The sequence below is a fragment of the Phlebotomus papatasi genome, chromosome 2 (genome assembly GCF_024763615.1).
Source record: "Phlebotomus papatasi isolate M1 chromosome 2, Ppap_2.1, whole genome shotgun sequence".
NCBI lineage: Eukaryota > Metazoa > Arthropoda > Insecta > Diptera > Psychodidae > Phlebotomus > Phlebotomus papatasi.
Window position 1 is genome coordinate 21568669 of NC_077223.1, and position 25277 is coordinate 21593945.

Sequence of the window (25277 nt, forward strand, 5' to 3'; positions counted from 1 at the left end):
AGACTATCAATAAGTGCTTGAATTAATGAAAGTCTCGTGAACAGCATAGTGCAAAGTCACCCCCAGAGTGCAGTCACCCGCAACGACGGTACACTTGATCGAAATTATTATGAGCTGTGATCTTTTAATATAATGTTAAATGAGTCTCTCAGAAATGTATATAATGTATATGTGGAAATGCATATAAGATAGGCCCCTTTTGCTTCGAGAACCTCAAATATGAACAAGTTTATAATAAATATTATCACATCCGTTAATACTAAACAAAAAAATATTACGACCACGATAAATACCAACAAAAGACATGATACTTTTTAACAAAATCCTAAATCTAACAAAATCCTAAATAAAACGAATCCAAAATATTATTCACAGAGAAAAATTTTGAGTTAGAAAAAATTAAGAAACGTGGTTTTGAATCAAGAGTACAAGAATTTCAAACTATTTTCCCCTATAATTGAGATATTTTGCGCTTGAATTTCTCTAAAAGAGTATGATAGTTTAAAAAATAGAATAAATTGTGCTTAATAATAGGAGAAAAGTAGGTTTGATTTTAGAGAATCGTAGTTTTGAACACTGATAGAGCATACAGAAGTTTTAAAGTTAGAAGGTCATGGTTTTGATTTTAGAGTATAGAGGTTTCGAGTTAAGACTATTTTGGTTTTGATCTTAGCGAAATCATCGTTTCGAAATAAGAGTATAGTGGTTTTGAATTCTATTATACTATTATGGTCTTGATTTTAGAGTATTGTGGTTTTGATTTTAGAAACTTATGGGTTTGATTTTAGAGTATCGTGGTTTCGATTTTAGAGCATTGTGGTTTTGATTTTAGAAACTTATGGTTTTGATTTTAGAAACTTTTGGTTTTGATTTTAGAGTATGACGGTTTTGATTTTAGAGTCTCATGGTTTTGATTTTAGAGTATCGGGGTTTTGATTTTAGAGTCTCATGGTTTTGATTTTAGAGTATCGTGGTTTTGATTTTAGAGCATTGTGGTTTTGATTTTAGAAACTTATGGTTTTCTTTTTAGAAACTTATGGGTTTGATTTTAGAAACTTATGGTTTTGATTTTAGAGTATCATGGTTTTTATTTTAGAAACTTATGGTTTTGATTTTAGAAACTTATGGGTTTGATTTTAGAAACTTATGGGTTTGATTTTAGAAACTTATGGGTTTGATTTTAGAGTCTCATGGTTTTGATTTTAGAGTATTATAGTTTTGATTTTAGAGTCTCATGGTTTTGATTTTAGAGTATCGTGGTTTTGATTTTAGAGCATTGTGGTTTTGATTTTAGAGTATCATGGTTTTGATTTTAGAAACTTATGGTTTTGTTTTTAGAAACTTATGGGTTTGATTTTAGAAACTTATGGTTTTGATTTTAGAGTATCATGGTTTTGATTTTAGAAACTTATGGTTTTAATTTTAGAAACTTATGGGTTTGATTTTAGAAACTTATGGGTTTGATTTTAGAAACTTATGGGTTTGATTTTAGAGTCTCATGGTTTTGATTTTAGAGTATTAGGGTTTTGATTTTAGAGTCTCATGGTTTTGATTTTAGAGTATCGTGGTTTTGATTTTAGAGCATTGTGGTTTTGATTTTAGAAACTTATGGTTTTGTTTTTAGAAACTTATGAGATTGATTTTAGAAACTTATGGTTTTGATTTTAGAAACTTATGGGTTTGATTTTAGAAACTTATGGGTTCGATTTTAGAAACTTATGGGTTTGATTTTAGAGTATTACGGTTTTGATTTTAGAGTCTCATGGTTTTGATTTTAGAGTATCGTGGTTTTGATTTTAGAGCATTGTGGTTTTGATTTTAGAAACTTATGGTTTTGTTTTTAGAAACTTATGGGTTTGATTTTAGAAACTCATGGGTTTGATTTTAGAGTATTATGGTTTTGATTTTAGAGTATCGTGGTTTTGATTTTAGAGCATTGTGGTTTTGATTTTAGAAACTTATGGTTTTAATTTTAGAAACTTATGGGTTTGATTTTAGAAACTTATGGGTTTGATTTTAGAAACTTATGGGTTTGATTTTAGAGTCTCATGGTTTTGATTTTAGAGTATCAGGGTTTTGATTTTAGAGTCTCATGGTTTTGATTTTAGAGCATTGTGGTTTTGATTTTAGAAACTTATGGTTTTGTTTTTAGAAACTTATGAGATTGATTTTAGAAACTTATGGTTTTGATTTTAGAAACTTATGGGTTTGATTTTAGAAACTTATGGGTTCGATTTTAGAAACTTATGGGTTTGATTTTAGAGTATTACGGTTTTGATTTTAGAGTCTCATGGTTTTGATTTTAGAGTATCGTGGTTTTGATTTTAGAGCATTGTGGTTTTGATTTTAGAAACTTATGGTTTTGTTTTTAGAAACTTATGGGTTTGATTTTAGAAACTCATGGGTTTGATTTTAGAGTATTATGGTTTTGATTTTAGAGTATCGTGGTTTTGATTTTAGAGCATTGTGGTTTTGATTTTAGAAACTTGTGGCTTTGATTTTAAAAACTTATGGGTTTGATCTTAGAAACTTATGGTTTTGATTTTAGAGTCTCATGGTTTTGATTTTAGAGTCTCATGGTTTTGATTTTAGAGTATCAGGGTTTTGATTTTAGAGCATTGTGGTTTTGATTTTAGAAACTTATGGTTTTGTTTTTAGAAACTTATGGGTTTGATTTTAGAAACTCATGGGTTTGATTTTGGAGTATTATGGTTTTGATTTTAGAGTATCGTGGTTTTGATTTTAGAGCATTGTGGTTTTGATTTTAGAAACTTGTGGCTTTGATTTTAAAAACTTATGGGTTTGATCTTAGAAACTTATGGTTTTGATTTTAGAGTCTCATGGTTTTGATTTTAGAGTCTCATGGTTTTGATTTTAGAGTATCATGGTTTTGATTTTAGAGTATTATGGTTTTGATTTTAGAGTATCGTGGTTTTGATTTTAGAGTCCCATGGTTTTGATTTTAGAGTATTATGGTTTTTATTTTAGAGTATCGTGGTTTTTTTTTTAAAAAAACTTATTGTTTTGACTTTAGAAACTTATGGGTTTGATTTTAGAAGCTTATGGGTTTGATTTTAGAAACTCATGATTTTGATTTTAAAATATTATGGTTTTGATTTTAGAGTATCGTGGTTTTGATTTTAGAGTCTCATGGTTTTGATTTTGGAGTATCAGGGTTTTGATTTTAGAGTCTCATGGTTTTGATTTTAGAGTATTATGGTTTTGATTTTAGAGTATCAGGGTTTTGATTTTAGAAAAACCATAGTACTCTAAAATCAAAACCATAAGTTTCTAAAATCAAAACCACAATACTCTAAAATCAAAACCATGATACTCTAAAATCAAAACCAGAATACTCTAAAATCAAAACCATGATACTCAAAAATCAAAACCATGATACTCTAAAATCAAAACCATGATACTCTAAAATCAAAACCACAATACTCTAAAATCAAAACCACAATACTCTAAAATCAAAACCATGATACTCTAAAATCAAAACCATGATACTCTAAAATCAAAACCATGATACTCTAAAATCAAAACCACAATACTCTAAAATCAAAACCACAATACTCTAAAATCAAAACCATGATACTCTAAAATCAAAACCACGATACTCTTAAATCAAAACCATGATACTTTAAAATCAAAACCATGATACTCTAAAATCAAAACCATAATACTCTAAAATCAAAACCACGATACTCTAAAATCAAAACCACGATACTCTAAAATCAAAACCATAATACTCTAAAATCAAAACCATAATACTCTAAAATCAAACCCATGAGTTTCTAAAATCAAAACCATGATACTCTAAAATCAAAACCATAAGTTTCTAAAATCAAAACCGCAATACTCTAAATTCAAAACCATGATACTCTAAAATCAAAACCACAATACTCTAAAATCAAAACCACAATACTCTAAAATCAAAACCACAATACTCTAAAATCAAAACCATGATACTCTAAAATCAAAACCATGATACTCTAAAATCAAAACCATAATACTCTAAAATCAAAGCCATGAGTTTCTAAAATCAAAACCATGATACTCTAAAATCAAAACCATAAGTTTCTAAAATCAAAACCATCATACTCTAAAATCAAAACCAAAAGTTTCTAAAATCAAAACTACGATACTCTAAAATCAAAACCATGATACTCTAAAATCAAAACCATGATACTCTAAAATCAAAACCACAATACTCTAAAATCAAAACCACAATACTCTAAAATCAAAACCACAATACTCTAAAATCAAAACCACGATACTCTAAAATCAAAACCACAATACTCTAAAATCAAAACCACGATACTCTAAAATCAAAACCTTGATACTCTAAAATCAAAACCATAAGTTTCTAAAATCAAAACCACAATACTCTAAATTCAAAACCATGATACTCTTAAATCAAAACCATAATACTCTAAAATCAAACCCATGAGTTTCTAAAATCAAAACCATGATACTCTAAAATCAAAACCATAAGTTTCTAAAATCAAAACCACAATACTCTAAATTCAAAACCATGATACTCTAAAATCAAAACCACAATACTCTAAAATCAAAACCACAATACTCTAAAATCAAAACCACAATACTCTAAAATCAAAACCATGATACTCTAAAATCAAAACCATGATACTCTAAAATCAAAACCATAATACTCTAAAATCAAAGCCATGAGTTTCTAAAATCAAAACCATGATACTCTAAAATCAAAACCATAGGTTTCTAAAATCAAAACCACAATACTCTAAAATCAAAACCATAAGTTTCTAAAATCAAAACTACGATACTCTAAAATCAAAACCATGATACTCTAAAATCAAAACCACAATACTCTAAAATCAAAACCACAATACTCTAAAATCAAAACCACGATACTCTAAAATCAAAACCATAAGTTTCTAAAATCAAAACCACAATACTCTAAATTCAAAACCATGATACTCTAAAATCAAAACCATAGGTTTCTAAAATCAAAACCACAATACTCTAAAATCAAACCCATGAGTTTCTAAAATCAAAACCATAATACTCTAAAATCAAAACCATAATACTCTAAAATCAAACCCATGAGTTTCTAAAATTAAAACCATAATACTCCAAAATCAAAACCATAAGTTTCTAAAATCAAAACCACAATACTCTAAAATCAAAACCACAATGCTCTAAAATCAAAACTATAATACTCTAAAATCAAAACCACGATACTCTAAAATCAAAACCACAATGCTGTAGAATCATCACCACAATAGTCTAAAATCAAATCCCCAATACTCTAAAAGAATTCAAAACCACAATAGACCAACATCAAAACTAATGTACTCTAAAAGCAAGACAATAATATTCTAAAATCAAAACCATATTAGTCTTAAATATTTCAGATTAAGCAACATACTTCAGTGGAGATGAATTCCGATTGGAAAAGTTTATATAAAAATATCGAAATAAGACAGACTATGAGAGGTTCTAAGCCTTGATACTCTAAAATCAAAACCATTATACTCTTAAATATTTCAGATTAAGCAACATACTTCAGTGGAGGTAAATTCCGATTGGCAAAGTTCATATAGAAAATTGAAATGAAAGATGCATATGAGAGTTTCATGGAAGTGAATACGCGCGCATCATATGCATCACGTGGGAAAAGGTAAAGAATGAAATATATAACATTCACAAAAAAACCCTCAAATTGCCTTGATTCAAAACCTCAGAATACTCTACTTTCAGAACCAGCAATAAGGTAAAGTACCCTTACTCGACCGGGTTCCTCTATTCGACCGGTGGGTCAATTTTTGAATATTTGATGGTGAATTTCATCAATTTCTATGAATTTGTCACTGATTCGTATTATTTAAAGAATAATTGACCTATTAATGTTAGATCATACACAAAATATTATAGCAAACATAATTAAATTGAATAAATAAATCTACCGGTCGAATAGAGGAACCGGTCGAATAAAGGGTACTTTACCTTACTCGACAATCAACACAGCAAACACTCCAAAATCAAAACCATGGTACTCTAAAATCAAAACCATGGTACTCTAAAATCAATACCATGGTACTCTAAAATCAAAACCATGGTACCCTAAAATCAAAACCATAAGTTTCTAAAATCAAACCCATAAGTTTCTAAAATCAAACCCATAAGTTTCTAAAATCAAAACCATAAGTTTCTAAAATCAAACCCATGATACTCTAAAATCAAAACCACAATACTCTAAAATCAAAACCATGATACTCTAAAATCAAAACCATGGTACTCTAAAATCAAAACCATAAGTTTCTAAAATCAAAACCACAATACTCTAAAATCAAAACCATAAGTTTCTAAAATCAAACCCATAAGTTTCTAAAATCAAACCCTTAAGTTTCTAAAATCAAAACCATAAGTTTCTAAAATCAAACCCATAAGTTTCTAAAATCAAACCCATAAGTTTCTAAAATCAAAACCATAAGTTTCTAAAATCAAACCCATAAGTTTCTAAAATCAAACCCATAAGTTTCTAAAATCAAAACCATAAGTTTCTAAAATCAAACACATAAGTTTCTAAAATCAAACCCATAAGTTTCTAAAATCAAAGCCATGAGTTTCTAAAATCAAAACCATGATACTCTAAAATCAAACCCATAAGTTTCTAAAATCAAAACCACAATGCTCTAAAATCAAAACCACAATACTCTAAAATCAAAACCATGATATTCTAAAATCAAAACCATTTTTGCTACAAATTCAAAACTATTTTTCTCTAAATTTAAGAGTAAAAAAGTCTAAATTCAAAACTACTGAATTTCAAAACCATAAGTCTCTAAAATTTAAGAAAATGCTCTTATAGAAATTTTTTCTTAATTTAAGCGAAATTTAAGAAAAAAATTGCTTGGAGCAAAATCGAACCCTTAGTTAGAGTATTTTTTTCTTGAATTTAGAGGGTAATTTTTCTCTGTGTTCATATCCTCCAATAAATTATTATTTTATCGCAAAATATTAATCACGAATTTGTTAAATAGTATCACGCTGTGTTACCTTTTATCAAATCACTATTTTCCCCCGAAATGTTAATCACGGATGTGCTAAATAGTAGCATATCGTGATACCAGATTTATTGAATTTCTATCTTTCCAAAATCTTAATCACGGATGTGTTAAACAGTAATACGGGCTTCGGACGTAACGCTTAGCCATATGGCTTCACTGCTCTAATTTTTTTTTTAATTAATCACGGTTTTCTGTAACTTAGGATTGGATTATTAAAGATAAGTGACATATTACGCTCTCAAAAACCAATAAAATTGCTCGCTATTATGGAATATTGAGACCTTGGGGAACTAGGCTAAACCTCTAGTCTGAAGACCGCTTAACATGCCGTAATACCGTTTAGTGAATTTCTATTTTACTCCAAAATGTTAATCACGAATGTACTAAATATTAAAATACAGAAAATCACTAAAAAGTTCGTAAAATATTGTTGACACTAAATTCATCAAGACCGGTCAAATTGACCGGTTTAAAAACTTATTAAAATTATCACATACAACGTTCAAAACATTAAATGCACCCTTCGTAGCCACCCCACTCACCCGATTGTAAACCCATTAAAATTTTCTGGAATTTTCTCGACCAGCTGGTTCGAGAGAAGGCGTCGACATCAGTTCCAACCTTGGTGGAAACACTTAAGGATATGTGGGCAGTGTTCCTTCAGACATTTTGGAGAAATTGATCAACAGGATGCCTCGAATATGTAAGGCGCTTATCAAAGTTAAAGAAGGATTCTTCGAGGAAAACTAAATTTCATGATTTTATTCATGTATCTTAAATAAAATAATGAAGTAAAAGATTTGAAATTGCAACAATAATAAGAAGCAATTTGAAAAATATGTGAAAAAATAGAATTTGGACTGAAAATTTCAATATTCAAAGAAGAAACCCCTTTCAGAACACATCACACCGGAAACCGACCACAATCCGTACCAAAAATATTCTCTTGGTATCATTTTCAGTTTTTCTGACTCTTATTAATATTTACTAATAGTATTTAGCTTATATTAAATGATTATTAAAAGGTTAGATCAGTTTTAGAATGTGGGGCTACTTTTGCATTTTTGTCCAAAAAGCTAATTTTTGACTGATCCTCAAATTATAAATTTTTTGGCCCATGTATTTTCTCAAATCTTGTTTAAAACTGTTCTTAGGGTTATGAAACTAATTAAACTTACTTAAATAAAATACTTAAATAAAATATTACTTAAACTTACTTAAACTGTATTTAAACTTACGAAGGGTGTATTTAATATTTTGACCGGTAGTGTAATTTAAACGGTACAAAGTCGCTATCAAACTTATGAATTTCTTAAATATCCATGTATTTTTTATTGTTTAAATTTTACTTTTTTCCTCTTTTTCAAGAGAAAAATTTTGAGTATCCTACCCTACCACGGTCCGTTATTTGACCGAGCGCGCTAGGAAAAAACGACCAAAAAGGGTCGGTTTAGAGTTAATCCTAGAATCTCTGATTAAAAAAAAAACAATGTCAAATGATAAAATTCGCATAGTGCTCTAACTGACAAAAGTTTGATCACTCCAAGACTTTTCTTAGCAAAATTTTTTTTGAAAATCTGCTCGAACTACTAAAATCAGAATAATTCATTTGAAAATTGATTTTCTTTGTAAACTTTGCAAAATGCTTTCTACATAACGATACTATCAGAAACTTTTAAATTTCGTTTAAAAATAAAAGACATGTAAGACTAAACTTTATTCAAAGGCGCCCGTCTTTAAAATCAAGAACTGTGCAATATAATTTCTCAGAAATCTCTCAGTTTCATTTTAAGGTGGAACTTTTGCTTCACCAAATGATAACCCCTTTGACATGACCTACATAATTAAATCACAAAACTGCCAAAGTAGAAGAACAACAATAAATACCCTTTTAGGAACCATGTTAGAGTGTTCAGGACAGGAAGAATAACAAATCTTTCGGAAAATCATACTTAGAAACAATCTTCAAAGTTTTCACAACGTCTATCTGCATTTTCTTGAGATGTTTTTGTAAAATTATACAAAATGTTACAGCTGAGAGAGCTTTCTCAAAGATCTTACCCAACAATTCTTCTCACCTGAACAATTCTTGAAGATATTCTGGCTTATATAACAAAAATGTTCAGACACGTTAAATGCACCAAAGGAACTTGTCTCTGATTTTTCAACTTCACATCCACAAAACTTTTCTTTACCATCTCAATCTCTGAGCTTTCCTCTGGCTATCAAGTTTTTCCACTTCACTGCTTTTAACATCACTCAATGGAGAAATTTTATTGCACTCTCTTACTACCCCAATATGTGTTTCTATCTTGAAGTGGTTTCTCAACCCATGTGATAGATTTCACCAAAGCTATCAAAATGGAGAATGTTTTCTTGCTGCCACCCCCAATCTCTGCAATAAACTCGAAGCATGACTACTCTTTTCTGACATGTTCTGCACCAAAAGTACCCTTTACTCCTTTTTTTTTGAATGGAAATGGCTAAAAAGTTTCATCATTAGCCCTTTTTGCTGGAGCTGAAGTAAAAAAAATATGGCATGGAGGTCATCTGGAAATTTAGTCATCGAAAGGGAGCGATATAAGATAGGCTAATGTTTCCCTTATCTTGATATTTTTTACACCCACTCTTCCACCCTCATTGGGAGGGTTTCCGGAATGATTTTGTAAGTTCTACCCAGAGTTGAAATTTCAGAAGAAAGCGGTTAAACTTTTCGAATATTTCAAATTACAGTGCCCGCACTCTTATTCCGATCAGAGTTAATCGGATGACATTTTTATCGTTTCAATTAAAATGTAATTTATAGGGGGAAGTGGAGCACCTTTGAATATGGGGCAGCTTTGAAAGGGATTTTTCTCTAATGCTTAAATGGAATTGAGCTATATCCATAATGTAATTTAGCTTCTCAATCCGTTTGTGCAGCTAAATTATATCATGATAATGCCCAATTTTATTTAAAAATAGGTAGAACACAGTGTTCGCAGCACCGGGTACCCAGTTCCTAAATACCCGGGTACCCGCCAGGTTTTTTCACGGGTTTAGGAACCGGTTCCTAGCCATGGAACCGGTTCTAGAACCGTTTTTTTTTGAATAATTAAAATGAATTTTACATCAAATCTAGAAGCCTCTAGCCACCAGTCACAAGACTTTTCACAAGTTAAAAAATTTAAGAAACGTGGTTTTGGATGTAAGGTAAAATATCCTCGAGTCGTCTGCCTCTCGACTCGACCACCCTGGGTACCTTAAGTCGACCGGTGGAAATATTTATTCAATTTATTTATTTTTGCAATAATATTTAGCAAGTGGTTTAACATCATTGAGTCAATTATTTCATAAATAATACGAATCAGTTGGAAATCTGTAAAAATTGACCATTAATTACTGAAAAAATAATAAAATGTGAAGCGTGAAAGAAATTTTTTAAATAAAAATTCGCAATTTTCCAGTAAATTATGGTATGTTTTTGATATCCTTGACTTTTTTCTTAAGCAATTATTTCAATTATTACCCTTAAAGATTGCTAGAAAATTTAAATTTTTAGTCTAATCGCAAGTTAAGGACTTTATCTATGCTACTGTGCATCAATTTTAGTTCTGTGATTAAGTTAAATATTAATTTTAAGTCTTAAAATTGAAGGTGTATTTAATATATGATGTTCCACAATTTGACCGGTAGATGAATCATAGTAAGTGAAGTTTTTTCACTGAAATATTGTTCTATTTTGCAACCATTCCTAAAAGTGTGTGTTTTCCTATTTTATTTTAATGAATTCTTAATTTTAAGTGTTATCTGTGAAGTGTACAAAAAGCCTAAGTTAAATTAATCACTTTATAGTTTTGCGATTCATTTAATTTTAAGAAAAAATGGGTGGTCAAGTAGAGGAATCCCAGGTGGTTGAGTAGAGGCACTCTAATATCAAAGTGATCGAGTAGAGGAATACTTCGCATTTTTGAAACATTTTCATTTTTTGTTGTTGTAATTTTACATTCAATTACGGCTAAATTAAGTTCACAATTAGATAGATAAAGATCTATTCTAGAATTAGGTAAAAATCCTATCAAAAAATACAAATTATAACTGTTTTTTCATAAGATTTTCACAAAATCTATCATTAAGTGGTCGACATTGGGTACATTACCTTACACAATTAGAATTTAAAACTATTTTACTCTATATATTTGAGAAACTTTACGCTCCATTTTTTTCTAATAGAGCAGTGATGATCAAACAAAAGGCCGAAGTAAATTTAGGAATGCCTTAAGAAAAAAAAAATTGGAAAACTCACCAAACTAACGGAAAATTAAATAAATAAAATACCTGATTATTTTATTTAAAAAGGAGAATTTAGATCAATTTAGATTTTAAAAAAATGTGCTAAGAAATCCTGTTGTTTCTGGAAACTTACAAATTTTTGCTTTAGCGAGTGTGATTTTCATGGAGCACAAACTTGAGTGGACCAACAAACTAAAAAAACATTTCGATAATACCTCTCTTTATCCCAAAAACCCTGTAACTTTTGTCGTGACTTCAAAACCCTCTGCAGAAATCCTGCGAACTAAAAACGGCTATAGATAATTACACATTTAAAAACCATTAACCACATATTTTTTTGGACTAAGGGCAGAATCACATTGACAGTAAAATGCTCACCGTATTTCGTTAATTTACGCATTTTAATTACAATTTTTTGATGAGATTACATACATAATTTTAATTAATTTATTTACATGGCCGAAATTACACTCAAAGTGGCCGAAATTAGAAGCTGGCCGAAAATTGGCACATTTCCCCTATTTGTATGTAAATATCGCTCCTTGGAAATTACAAGGGGCCAACTCAATTTGAGCCATTTTTCAGGAGACAGCATGAAAGATTCAACTTTGTATAAAAATAATTATCTCAATTCAGTATGTTAATAAAAATATTTTAATTCTTTTCTGTTTGTATGAGCATTATTATAAACATCGAAACATACATATTTTTACCTTCTAAAATATATTTTTTAATGAGTTAGCTCTTTGTCATTCTAAATGATGCGCAAATTCTCATGAAATTAGAATGACACGGGATCAACTTGCTTGAGTTAGTCCCTTGTTTAACAAAAAATTGTACGATAAATCTATTTTGTGCCCCTTGACTTCAAACAAAACTGTGCAAGCAATCATAAAGAGTAAAATTTTGAAAAACTTTTCTAATAACGAAATTTATTGACTCATATCATCTGAAATTTTATTAAATTCTCTGTCTGAGTGCATTAAAAACTCAAAATCGTCAAAAAGTTTGAATTTATGTCATTTGAGATGCAAATGGTGGATTTCCACATTTTTAAAGTTTTAAATAAAATAAAATGAATAAGAAATAATGTGTTTTTTGATAATTTATAATTTAGGTTAAGATGGCAAAGTTACGGGAGCCTAAAAGACAGGAAATTGTATAAAGGGTCCAGAGATACATTAGTAGAACTTTAGGAAAATTTTAATAATTCACAATTTAATTTTTTTATTTACAATTAACGAAATACTAATTTAAAAAAAATGTGTTTTAATTTATTGACGAATGGTTCCAAGAATTATGTCCTGAAGATGCAAATCTATAATATTCCATGGATAATCTCTATTCGTGCATTTTTGTGTATTCAAAAGGAATGTCAAAAAGTGACAAATAATCTTTTTCGAATTTAAATAAAAAATCGTTAACGGAAGAAACAGTAACTTCCATAAATTATACTTTTACAGCGAAGAACTTCCCTCTATTTGGTCAAATTGATGGAATAATGGTTTTTTAGTATCCATAAATCCCGTAGAAAATCTCTAATTTATCTTGATAGATTTCAAGTCATTCTCGCCAACTCTGCGACTTTTTTTTTCCTCCAAATACTATAGCGCATTTTCCAAAGACGAAGCACTAAATGATGAACGAAAGAGCTATAATTCAGCAGCTTTTGAATCAATTTCTGTGCAAGAACACCAATAAATCTGAGAACGAGGGGTTATAGCTTTTTGTGGGTGCATTTTGCCACTTTTGTGAGAAAAATTCATGGTCAGAGGAAAATCCATCTGCGAATATTGGTTCCACTGGTAAGTGCCAGAAACTTTTCAACCCATCTACACCTCCTGGGTGCCATATATAGAAAGAAAATCCTCAAACGAGATTCAAAGTGGTAATGGTGCAGAAAAATGTCGAACTTGGGGGGTTCTCCCATGGTTTTCCCAAAACACATATATCAATTGAATGGGTTCAGTTAACGTGGGTTCGATTGGCACATTACTCCCACATAATGGGCTCTCTCCACATTTTCCGTTTCTCATTTTACATTTGCTCACTTTCAGGAGGGTGCTGGATGTCCCTTGTTCCAGGGGATGAATGACACCAAAGACGGGTGCAGAAGGAAGATGCCACTCTCTACTCATTTTCTTTACACTTCAGTTTCTGTAGATGAAAAAATAAAAAGAAATCGATACATCTCGAAATAATGACTGAGAAAAATTCACAAAATGCTCGACCATCAAATGGATTAATTCAATGATGTATTTCTTTGTGAAACTTCACTTTTGATTCAATACGATGTGTTCGTACAAGTCTTCTTTTTTATACAAATTTATGTTAATCGGTCTTAACAGCGTTGGACATTTAATTTTATAGGATTTGAACTCATGAACTCCTAGTCAAAAATCCAGTGCTTTGTCCACTTATCTTTTAGAATATTAAAATTATTATATTCATGAACTTATTACAGAGCGACGTATACAGTATATAATATAAGGAATTCCCAAAGTCGATGGTGAATAGGGTAAAGGCTCATAATTTTGCCCAGTCTGCTTATGAGCATCGATGTTCCACGTTTGAAGTGCGATATTTTCGATACTAATTGACTTTTTTTGTTACTCTCTTTTCAGAATGGTTGTTTAGAAACTTGGCAAGGGTTTATTGTCTTTGTTTTTACTAAAATTAGTCTTAATACGTTTAAAAATGAATAGATATGTAGAGGTGAATTTGACTAGAATTTTGGACAACTTGGTTATTAATTTGGACAACTTGGCTGTAAATTTGGACAGCTAATCCGCCTCAACAGGATGCCCATTGTTCTTCATTTCATGAACCAATCTTACCAAGTCCTCTTCCTGTTCATGTAAGGGAAACGTAGAATGTCACAAGAAGCCCGGAAACTTTCCATATCATTCATTAAAGTGAGTTGACTTCGGTACTCCAAGTACGTGCGGATTCACTCATTCCCTGGCCTTTCCGGGAGCCTTTCAAAGCTTTTCTCGCTACATCTCTTTCGTAGAGATGATGCTTCTTTGTTTGTCCAGGCATTTGTCCAACCTAATCATCACAAAAGGTAAAACTTCACGAAATTTCGAGAGAAAAACACCTGCCTAAAATAAGGAGCATCACCTCACAGACTGGTGAATCTCCTAGAATATTGCCCATTTTTCACACGAAAAATGTAATTCACAAGGCAAATATATCTTCAGGTCAAATGTACAAATCACCATTAATGTGAATCAACACAATATTCAATGAATATTCAATAATATCATTCAAAAAAAGCGAGGAAACATTGTTAGTACTTCACCACAGCTAAATAAGAGTAAAGTAAACACAAAGTTCTGTCATATTTCTCGTAAGCAAATTGCTCATACTGTACTTCCAAGAAAACAATTTCAACTCAAATCATATTCAACAAAATTTAACGTATTTAGTGTTAAAATCTTACAAAAAGAATAAATATTTAGATAGATATCATCATTCATCAAATATTGGAATAAAAATCCACAATTTTAATCAATTTATTTTTAGTGTCCAATTTTATCCTCAAAGTGTCCAAAATAAGAAACTGTCCAAAATTATGAGCCTTTACCCTAATTATGACTGATGTTTCACGAAGCTGTAAAAGCTCAATTTTGCTGAGCTGCCAAGGTAATAATGTATGCGAATTTGTCTATTTCCACAAAAACCGCCCCTTCGAGCAAAAGATTTTCATGGTAAATATTATTATTAGCCCTGATAATCCGTCTATAGGGTGGAGTCTACACTTATGGATGTTATACACTTATGGACAGCGTGCAAAAATCTTAAGATCTTACGTAAAACAGATTCCGGAAAGTTGTAAAACTATTAGTTTATGATGTAATTAACCATTTTTTTTATTTTTCGAAATCTGCTTAATGTAATAACTTAAGATTTTTGCGTTGTCCATAAGTGTGTAGAACATCCATAAGTGTAGACTCTACCCTAACTTACAATAGTTGTTTTTTTCGAAAATACACTTGAAATGTGAAGAAATGCGTAAAGTGTACACATAAACATTGCAATTTGAGGCACTTTTTCTTTTATTTTACGGTTTTTGAACCTAGGTGAAAAAACCTAGGTTCCCAAGTTTTTCAGGAAATGTGAAGTGTTGGACTAGCTATGAAAATGGTTATATGTTAGATACATTCAGTAACTTATAGAAAATCAACTTTTACAAAGCTGCAATATCACGAACCTGCAAGACTACTGTACTAGACATTAGAAATACTAAGACCATCCAAAGTACAATTTTGGAGGAAATGGGGAAGAGTGGAGGAGAATGAAGGACGAGTTATTGATTCGAAGGTTTACTTATTTAAATTGTTATTTGGAGACTCCAATAATTCGCTATCTCCAATCGTTTGGTTTTTAATTCCAGCAACGAAGTGATAAACAAACATATCGCTTCTTTTCGAGTTCTCAAATAATTATATTTACCTCTCTCCATATAAAATTCGTGCAATAAAAGATGATGATTAAAGTATAGTAGAGTCCGGGAAAGAAACAGGCAAATAGAAAATTTCTCATTAGACGCAACGAGGAGAAGATAAACAAGAATGCAACGTTTTTGCAATTGATGACTCTCAATTAAGTTCACTTGGACTTTTCTCATCTTCCCGCAAAGTATAGTATTTGCTAGTGCAATATTACGGTTCATTGGCATAAGCTGCTGTATCCTTGAGACGTGGTATTTTGTTTGAGAAAGTCTACAGGAAGTGGCAAGAAGTACATCTTAAGATACTTCATGAAATGGCAGGAAATTGATTTTAATTATATCTCACATGATAATACATTAAAGCACGTGAGTTATGTGCATCATTATTTTGGAAAATTAAAAGTACATATTTAAGCCAGTGATAGGCCAAGATAAGATTATCGTAGCTGAGATTATTTACAGGCAGTCTCTGAATGCGTGAAAATTCTATTGTGAATTAAAACGATGATTGAGAAACAAATATTTTGTTAAGGGTAGTGAGCAGAAATACATAGGTACATAAAGTTATCTGTGTTCGATGGTGACCTAGTTTCCACTATGCAATATTTCTTTACATACAGTGGCGGCCAAATAATAGAATCAACTCCGCAAAGACCACTATTTTACCTTTAGCATTTTTGTTTATTCCAATTCGTTGAAATAATTTTGATATAGAAATGTTCAAATAATTACCTTACATCAAATAAGTATTGGTTTGGCCGCTAGAGGTCGCAATTTTCACAGAATAGATATAGTGAAATTTGATTTGAACAACACGATAGGACCTCTTTCATTTAAATTAAAGAACATGGTCTATAAATCGAATAAGTTTAAATAAAGCCATATTTAGAAACCGTAAATGACAGTTTTCCAATTTTTTTGGGCAAAATGAATGTCACTTTTGACGTATAATGTGTAAAACAGAGACCTCTAGTGGCCAAAACAACCCTTATTCTACGATTCAAATAATTTGAAGATTTCTACTTCAGAATTATATCAACAAATTGGGAAAAAATACATAAGTAAAAAAAATATAATCATTGCAAATGATTCTATTATTTTGGCCGCCACTGTATATTTTAATTAAAATAATTTACTAGCGTAATATATACACTATTTTGGTTATATGAAGCAGTCTCATAGAGATCTATTACAATATTGCTACAAATTACAAGAAAAAATGTCCCTTAACTTTAACAAGTTTAACAAAGATTAATTTGATCTGAAATTATGTAAAACTTGACCGAAAACTTTAACCTGGGAACTACAGAGATATGTAAAAAAAATGATTTCGCATAGCTTATTAGAATGAAGTGAGATGTTAATTTCTACTTTAATGCTTTCCTAAAGGAAAATAATCTCGGATCTCGGTTATCATAAGCTTAATTGGGCTTCTTAAAAATGTTATTCATTTAATTAATTCTCAAGACGTACAAGTACATAGTTATCTTCCAGAACAATGAATTGTTTTTGATGGGATAATGCTAGAGCCGGTAGCAATTTTCATGAAACTATCCTTTTTTTCATAATTACGGTGGTTTTGATTACATTTAACTTAAGAGAAAAACAAAGATGGATTTGCCTTTTTTAGCTTTTGCCTTCTTATTTGAAACCCCTTAACTCGAAAATTACTTATCCTACGTTACAACTAACCGTGATAAAGAGCATAAGATTCTGATTTATGTTGCGACAGTTCTTTAATATTCACGACAGAACATAATTTTCTAAAGCCACCCTCCAATTCTTTTTTTTTGTAGCTTTGTAGAGATAAGTCCCTCTAGAAATCTCGTAAAAAAAAAACAACAAATTAAAATTCAGTTTTCTCAGGTATTGAACATACTCGTGAAAGTGCTTAAGGAGGAGTTTAAAAAGTGTGTCAAATTGCAATACAGAATTTTGAAAAAATATGCATTTAAATACAACCTCATTTACACTTATTTTCTGTTTCATTAAGTCACCCAAGTATAAAGAAAATAATTATAATTTGTTCTTTAACCTAGAAGCCTTATCTAATTTATTTTTCATTGTTTTTTCAAAAAAAAAATGTCAAATATTATTTTCATTATTCTTAGACCCAAAAAGTTAATGCTACTTTTTTTAATTAAAATTGCCGTCTGATAAAAAAATCAATGTTTAATGCATTAACAAAGATAAGGAGGAATATATAAAAGCTACAAAACAGACGATGATCATAAGGATTTGGAAAGTAGCAGAATGAAGTTACCAAGTCTTTTTGCCCAACTCTTACTGTTCACATTAGTTCAAAGAGTAGTGCTGGCCCCAGTATGTACTGAGAATCGTGAATTATGCGAGAGAAATGAAATTCCACAAACCTGTTGCACAAAATATTTAGAATGCATGTGTCAAGACCGATCTTCAAGTGAAGAAAGCAAAGATTGCAGAAACAAATACTGCAATTCAGATGAATCAGTCTCAGGTTCAAATTCTTGTGAGGACTGCGACGATTCTCCGGAGGACCCATGGACTGAACCAGTTTACGAAGAACCAGTGCCAACATATCCCGTTGAAGAAGAACCAGCAGAACCAGTAGTTGATCCACCACTTCCTGGAGAAGAAGAACCAACACCAATAATTCCTGATGAAGAGGAACCAGCAGAACCTGTCCCAGGTGAAGAAGAACCATCACCACCATTTCCTGGTGAAGAAGAACCAGCAGAACCAGTAGTTGATCCACCACTTCCTGAAGAAGAAGAGCTATCACCAATGGACCTAGTTGAAGAAGAACCTGCAGAACCAGTAGTTGATCCACCACTTCCTGAAGAAGAAGAGCCATCACCACCATTTCCTGATGAAGAAGAACCAGCAGAACCAGTCCCGGATGAAGAAGAACCATCACCACCATTTCCTGGTGAAGAAGAACCATCACCACCATTTCCTGATGAAGAAGAACCAGAAGAACCAGTTCCAGATGAAGAAGAACCATCACCAACATATCCCGTTGAAGAAGAACCAGCAGAACCAGTAGTTGATCCACCACTTCCTGAAGAAGAAGAACCATCACCAACGGATCCAGTTGAAGAAGAACCAGCAGAACCAGTGGTGGATCCACCACTTCCTGAAGAAGAAGAACCATTACCAATAATTCCTGATGAAGAAGAACCAGCAGAACCAGTCCCGGATGAAGAAGAACCATCACCACCATTTCCTGGTGAAGAAGAACCAGAAGAAGCAGTTCCAGATGAAGAAGAACCATCACCAACATATCCCGTTGAAGAAGAACCAGCAGAACCAATAGTTGATCCACCTCTTCCTGAAGAAGAAGAACCATCACCAACGGATCCAGTTGAAGAAGAACCAGCAGAACCAGTTGTTGATCCACCACTTCCTGAAGAAGAAGAACCATTACCAATAATTCCTGATGAAGAAGAACCAGCAGAACCAGTCCCAGATGAAGAGGAACCATCACCACCATTTCCTGGTGAAGAAGAACCAGCAGAACCGGTGATTGATCTACCACTTCCTGAAGAAGAAGAGCCGTCACCAATGGATCCAGTTGAAGAAGAACCAGCAGAACCAGCAGTTGATCCACCACTTCCCGAAGAAGAAGAACCATCACCACCATTTCCTGATGAAGAAGAACCAGCAGAACCAGTCCCAGATGAAGAGGAACCATCACCAACATATCCAGGTGAAGAAGAACCATCACCACCATTTCCTGGTGAAGAAGAACCAGCGGAACCAGTTCCAGATGAAGAAGAACCATCACCAACATATCCCGTTGAAGAAGAACCAGCAGAACCAGTAGTTGATCCACCACTTCCTGAAGAAGAAGAACCAACACCACCATTTCCTGATGATGAAGAACCAGCAGAACCAGTCCCAGACGAAGAAGAACCATCACCAACATATCCAGGTGAAGAAGAACCAGCAGAACCAGTCCCAGATGAAGAAGAACAATCACCACCATTTCCTGGTGAAGAAGAACCAGCAGAACCAGTAGTTGATCCACCACTTCCTGAAGCAGAAGAGCCATCACCAATAGATCCAGTTGAAGAAGAAACAGCAGAACTAGTAGTTGATCCACCAGTTCCTGAAGAAGAAGAACCAACACCAATAATTCCTGATGAAGAGGAACCAGCAGAACCTGTCCCAGGTGAAGAAGAACCATCACCACCATTTCCTGGTGAAGAAGAACCAGCAGAACCAGTTCCAGATGAAGAAGAACCATCACCACCATCTCCTGGTGAAGAAGAACCAGCAGAATCAGTAGTTGATCCACCACTTCCTGAAGAGGAAGAACCAACACCAATAATTCCTGATGAAGAAGAACCAGCAGAACCAGTCCCAGATGAAGAGGAACCATCACCACCATTTCCTGGTGAAGAAGAACCAGCAGAACCAGTAGTTGATCCACCACTTCCTGAAGAAGAAGAGCCATCACCAATGGATCCAGTTGAAGAAGAACCAGCAGAACCAGTAGTTGATCCACCACTTCCTGAAGAAGAAGAACCAACACCAATAATTCCTGATGAAGAGGAAACAGCAGAACCTGTCCCAGATGAAGAAGAACCATCATCACCATCTCCTGGTGAAGAAGAACCAGCAGAACCAGTTCCAGATGAAGAAGAATCATCACCCACATATCCCGTTGAAGAAGAACCAGCAGAACCAGTCCTAGATGAAGAAGAACAATCACCACCATCTCCTGGTGAAGAAGAACCAGTAGAATCAGTAGTTGATCCACCACTTCCTGAAGAGGAGGAACCAACACCAACAATTCCTGATGAAGAAGAACCAGCAGAACCAGTCCCAGATGAAGAAGAACCATCACCACCATCTCCTGGTGAAGAAGAACCAGCAGAACCAGTCCAAGATGAAGAAGAATCATCACCCACATATCCCGTTGAAGAGGAACCAGCAGAACCAGTCCCAGATGAAGAGGAACCATCACCAACATATCCAGTCGAAGAAGAACCATCACCACCATTTCCTGGTGAAGAAGAACCAGCAGAACCAGTTCCAGATGAAGAAGAACCATCACCATCATCTCCTGGTGAAGAAGAACCAGCAGAATCAGTAGTTGATCCACCACTTCCTGAAGAGGAAGAACCAACACCAATAATTCCTGATGAAGAAGAACCAGCAGAACCAGTCCCAGATGAAGAAGAACAATCACCACCATTTCCTGGTGAAGAAGAACCAGCAGAACCAGTAGTTGATCCACCACTTCCCGAAGAAGAAGAACCATCACCAATGGATCCAGTTGAAGAAGAACCAGCAGAACCAGTAGTTGATCCACCACTTCCTGAAGAAGAAGAACCAACACCAATAATTCCTGATGAAGAGGAACCAGTAGAACCTGTCCCAGGTGAAGAAGAACCATCACCACCATTTCCTGGTGAAGAAGAACCAGCAGAACCAGTTCCAGATGAAGAAGAACCATCACCACCATCTCCTGGTGAAGAAGAACCAGCAGAATCAGTAGTTGATTCACCACTTCCTGAAGAGGAAGAACCAACACCAATAATTCCTGATGAAGAAGAACCAGCAGAACCAGTCCCAGACGAAGAAGAACCATCACCAACATATCCAGGTGAAGAAGAACCAGCAGAACCAGTCCCAGATGAAGAAGAACAATCACCACCATTTCCTGGTGAAGAAGAACCAGCAGAACCAGTAGTTGATCCACCACTTCCTGAAGCAGAAGAGCCATCACCAATAGATCCAGTTGAAGAAGAAACAGCAGAACTAGTAGTTGATCCACCAGTTCCTGAAGAAGAAGAACCAACACCAATAATTCCTGATGAAGAGGAACCAGCAGAACCTGTCCCAGGTGAAGAAGAACCATCACCACCATTTCCTGGTGAAGAAGAACCAGCAGAACCAGTTCCAGATGAAGAAGAACCATCACCACCATCTCCTGGTGAAGAAGAACCAGCAGAATCAGTAGTTGATCCACCACTTCCTGAAGAGGAAGAACCAACACCAATAATTCCTGATGAAGAAGAACCAGCAGAACCAGTCCCAGATGAAGAGGAACCATCACCACCATTTCCTGGTGAAGAAGAACCAGCAGAACCAGTAGTTGATCCACCACTTCCTGAAGAAGAAGAGCCATCACCAATGGATCCAGTTGAAGAAGAACCAGCAGAACCAGTAGTTGATCCACCACTTCCTGAAGAAGAAGAACCAACACCAATAATTCCTGATGAAGAGGAAACAGCAGAACCTGTCCCAGATGAAGAAGAACCATCATCACCATCTCCTGGTGAAGAAGAACCAGCAGAACCAGTTCCAGATGAAGAAGAATCATCACCCACATATCCCGTTGAAGAAGAACCTGCAGAACCAGTCCTAGATGAAGAAGAACAATCACCACCATCTCCTGGTGAAGAAGAACCAGTAGAATCAGTAGTTGATCCACCACTTCCTGAAGAGGAGGAACCAACACCAACAATTCCTGATGAAGAAGAACCAGCAGAACCAGTCCCAGATGAAGAAGAACCATCACCACCATCTCCTGGTGAAGAAGAACCAGCAGAACCAGTCCAAGATGAAGAAGAATCATCACCCACATATCCCGTTGAAGAAGAACCAGCAGAACCAGTCCCAGATGAAGAGGAACCATCACCAACATATCCAGTCGAAGAAGAACCATCACCACCATTTCCTGGTGAAGAAGAACCAGCAGAACCAGTTCCAGATGAAGAAGAACCATCACCATCATCTCCTGGTGAAGAAGAACCAGCAGAATCAGTAGTTGATCCACCACTTCCTGAAGAGGAAGAACCAACACCAATAATTCCTGATGAAGAAGAACCAGCAGAACCAGTCCCAGATGAAGAAGAACAATCACCACCATTTCCTGGTGAAGAAGAACCAGCAGAACCAGTAGTTGATCCACCACTTCCCGAAGAAGAAGAACCATCACCAATGGATCCAGTTGAAGAAGAACCAGCAGAACCAGTAGTTGATCCACCACTTCCTGAAGAAGAAGAACCAACACCAATAATTCCTGATGAAGAGGAACCAGTAGAACCTGTCCCAGGTGAAGAAGAACCATCACCACCATTTCCTGGTGAAGAAGAACCAGCAGAACCAGTTCCAGATGAAGAAGAACCATCACCACCATCTCCTGGTGAAGAAGAACCAGCAGAATCAGTAGTTGATTCACCACTTCCTGAAGAGGAAGAACCAACACCAATAATTCCTGATGAAGAAGAACCAGCAGAACCAGTCCCAGATGAAGAAGAACAATCACCACCATTTCCTGGTGAAGAAGAACCAGCAGAACCAGTAGTTGATCCACCACTTCCTGAAGAAGAAGAGCCATCACCAATGGATCCAGTTGAAGAAGAACCAGCAGAACCAGTAGTTGATCCACCACTTCCTGAAGAAGAAGAACCATCACCACCATCTCCTGGTGAAGAAGAACCAGCAGAACCAGTAGTTGATCCACCACTTCCTGAAGAAGAAGAGCCATCACCAATGGATCCAGTTGAAGAAGAACCAGCAGAACCAGTAGTTGATCCACCACTTCCTGAAGAAGAAGAACCAACACCAATAATTCCTGATGAAGAGGAACCAGCAGAACCTGTCCCAGGTGAAGAAGAAACATCACCACCATTTCCTGGTGAAGAAGAACCAGCAGAACCAGTTCCAGATGAAGAAGAACCATCACCACCATCTCCTCTTGAAGAAGAACCAGTAGAACCAGTAGTTGATCCACCACTTCCTGAAGAAGAAGAGCCATCACCAATGGATCCAGTTGAAGAAGAACCAGAAGAACCAGTAGTTGATCCACCACTTCCTGAAGAAGAAGAACCATCACCAATAATTCCTGATGAAGAGGAACCAGCAGACCCAGTTCCAGATGAAGAAGAACCATCACCACCATCTCCTGGTGAAGAAGAACCAGCAGAACCAGTAGTTGATCCACCACTTCCTGAAGAAGAAGAGCCATCACCAATGGATCCAGTTGAAGAAGAACCAGCAGAACCAGTAGTTGATCCACCACTTCCTGAAGAAGAAGAACCAACACCAATAATTCCTGATGAAGAGGAACCAGCAGAACCTGTCCCAGGTGAAGAAGAACCATCACCACCATTTCCTGGTGAAGAAGAACCAGCAGAACCAGTTCCAGATGAAGAGGAACCATCACCACCATCTCCTGGTGAAGAAGAACCAGCAGAATCAGTAGTTGATCCACCACTTCCTGAAGAGGAAGAACCAACACCAATAATTCCTGATGCAGAAGAACCAGCAGAACCAGTCCCAGATGAAGAAGAACCATCACCACCATTTCCTGGTGAAGAAGAACCAGCAGAACCAGTAGTTGATCCACCACTTCCTGAAGAAGAAGAGCCATCACCAATGGACCCAGCTGAAGAAGAACCAACAGAACCAGTAGTTGATCCACCACTTCCTGGAGAAGAAGAACCAACACCAATAATTCCTGATGAAGAGGAACCAGCAGAACCAGTCCCAGATGAAGAAGAACCATCACCACCATTTCCTGGTGAAGAAGAACCAGCAGAACCAGTAGTTGATCCACCACTTCCTGAAGAAGAAGAGCCATCACCAACGGACCCAGCTGAAGAAGAACCAACAGAACCAGTAGTTGATCCACCACTTCCTGGAGAAGAAGAACCAACACCAATAATTCCTGATGAAGAGGAACCAGCAGAACCAGTCCCAGATGAAGAAGAACCATCACCACCATTTCCTGGTGAAGAAGAACCATCAGAACCAGTAGTTGATCCACCACTTCCTGAAGAAGAAGAGCCATCACCAATGGACCCAGCTGAGGAAGAACCAACAGAACCAGTAGTTGATCCACCACTTCCTGGAGAAGAAGAACCAACACCAATAATTCCTGATGAAGAGGAACCAACAGAACCAGTCCCAGATGAAGAAGAACCATCACCACCATTTCCTGGTGAAGAAGAACCAGCAGAACCAGTAGTTGATCCACCACTTCCTGAAGAAGAAGAGCCATCCCCAATGGATCCAGTTGAAGACGAACCAGCAGAACCAGTGGTGGATCCATCAGTTCCAGAAGAAGAACCAACATCAACATATCCGGGTGAAGAAGAACCTGTGATTGATCCAGCAGTTCCAGAAGAAGAACCAGCACCTTCATATCTTGATGAAGAAGAACTATTGGAACCAGTAATTGATCCGACAATTCCTGTCATAGAGGAACCAGAACAACCAGTTGCAGAAGAGCAACCTGCACCAGTTGAGGAACCACCGGTTGAGTTGACTGATCCTGAACCAACGCAAATTGAGGAATCGCCACCTGTTGCAGACGATGTTGAAGAAGAGACTCCAGCAGATACTGATGATGGCCTCGGCCTTATAGAACAAATAGTGGGTGCTATTAATACAGGCTTAGGCAGTTTGGGTTAAAATCAATTCTTTTTAAATTAAGTATTTTAATCGTTACAAATTGTGAGTTTGGTGGAACTTAACGTGTTAATACACTAATTTGA

At 34.8% G+C, this 25277-nt stretch overlaps 3 protein-coding genes across 3 annotated transcripts; 2 read left to right on the forward strand and 1 right to left on the reverse strand.

The window, feature by feature from the left end:
- Positions 1–18180: 18180 nt before the first annotated feature.
- Positions 18181–21463, forward strand: LOC129800274 (basic proline-rich protein-like). The gene is made up of 2 exons (XM_055844549.1): positions 18181–21264; positions 21326–21463. Exons 1-2 carry the CDS (start codon positions 18181–18183, stop codon positions 21461–21463), a joined length of 3222 nt encoding a protein of 1073 aa, XP_055700524.1.
- A 7-nt stretch (positions 21464–21470) lies between these two features.
- On the reverse strand, positions 21471–23543 carry LOC129800275 (uncharacterized transmembrane protein DDB_G0289901-like; the record flags this gene model as incomplete). Its single annotated transcript, XM_055844550.1, has 1 exon — positions 21471–23543. A coding segment is annotated over one exon (2073 nt), but the record flags the coding sequence as incomplete, so codon positions are not given.
- Positions 23542–25194, forward strand: LOC129800276 (cell surface glycoprotein 1-like). Its single transcript, XM_055844551.1, has one exon. The coding sequence runs from the start codon at positions 23542–23544 to the stop codon at positions 25192–25194; it is 1653 nt and encodes a 550-aa protein (XP_055700526.1).
- Positions 25195–25277: the final 83 nt, after the last annotated feature.

Bases quoted from the DNA above. Each gene is read 5' to 3' on its own strand.
- LOC129800274 (XM_055844549.1), top strand. From the start codon at position 18,181: ATGTGTCAAGACCGATCTTCAAGTGAAGAAAGCAAAGATTGCAGAAAC. The intron at 21,265-21,325 runs GTAGTTGATTCA...CTGATGAAGAAG, and splicing joins AAGAAGAACCAGCAGAATCA to AACCAGCAGAACCAGTCCCA.
- LOC129800276 (XM_055844551.1), top strand. From the start codon at position 23,542: ATGGATCCAGTTGAAGAAGAACCAGAAGAACCAGTAGTTGATCCACCA.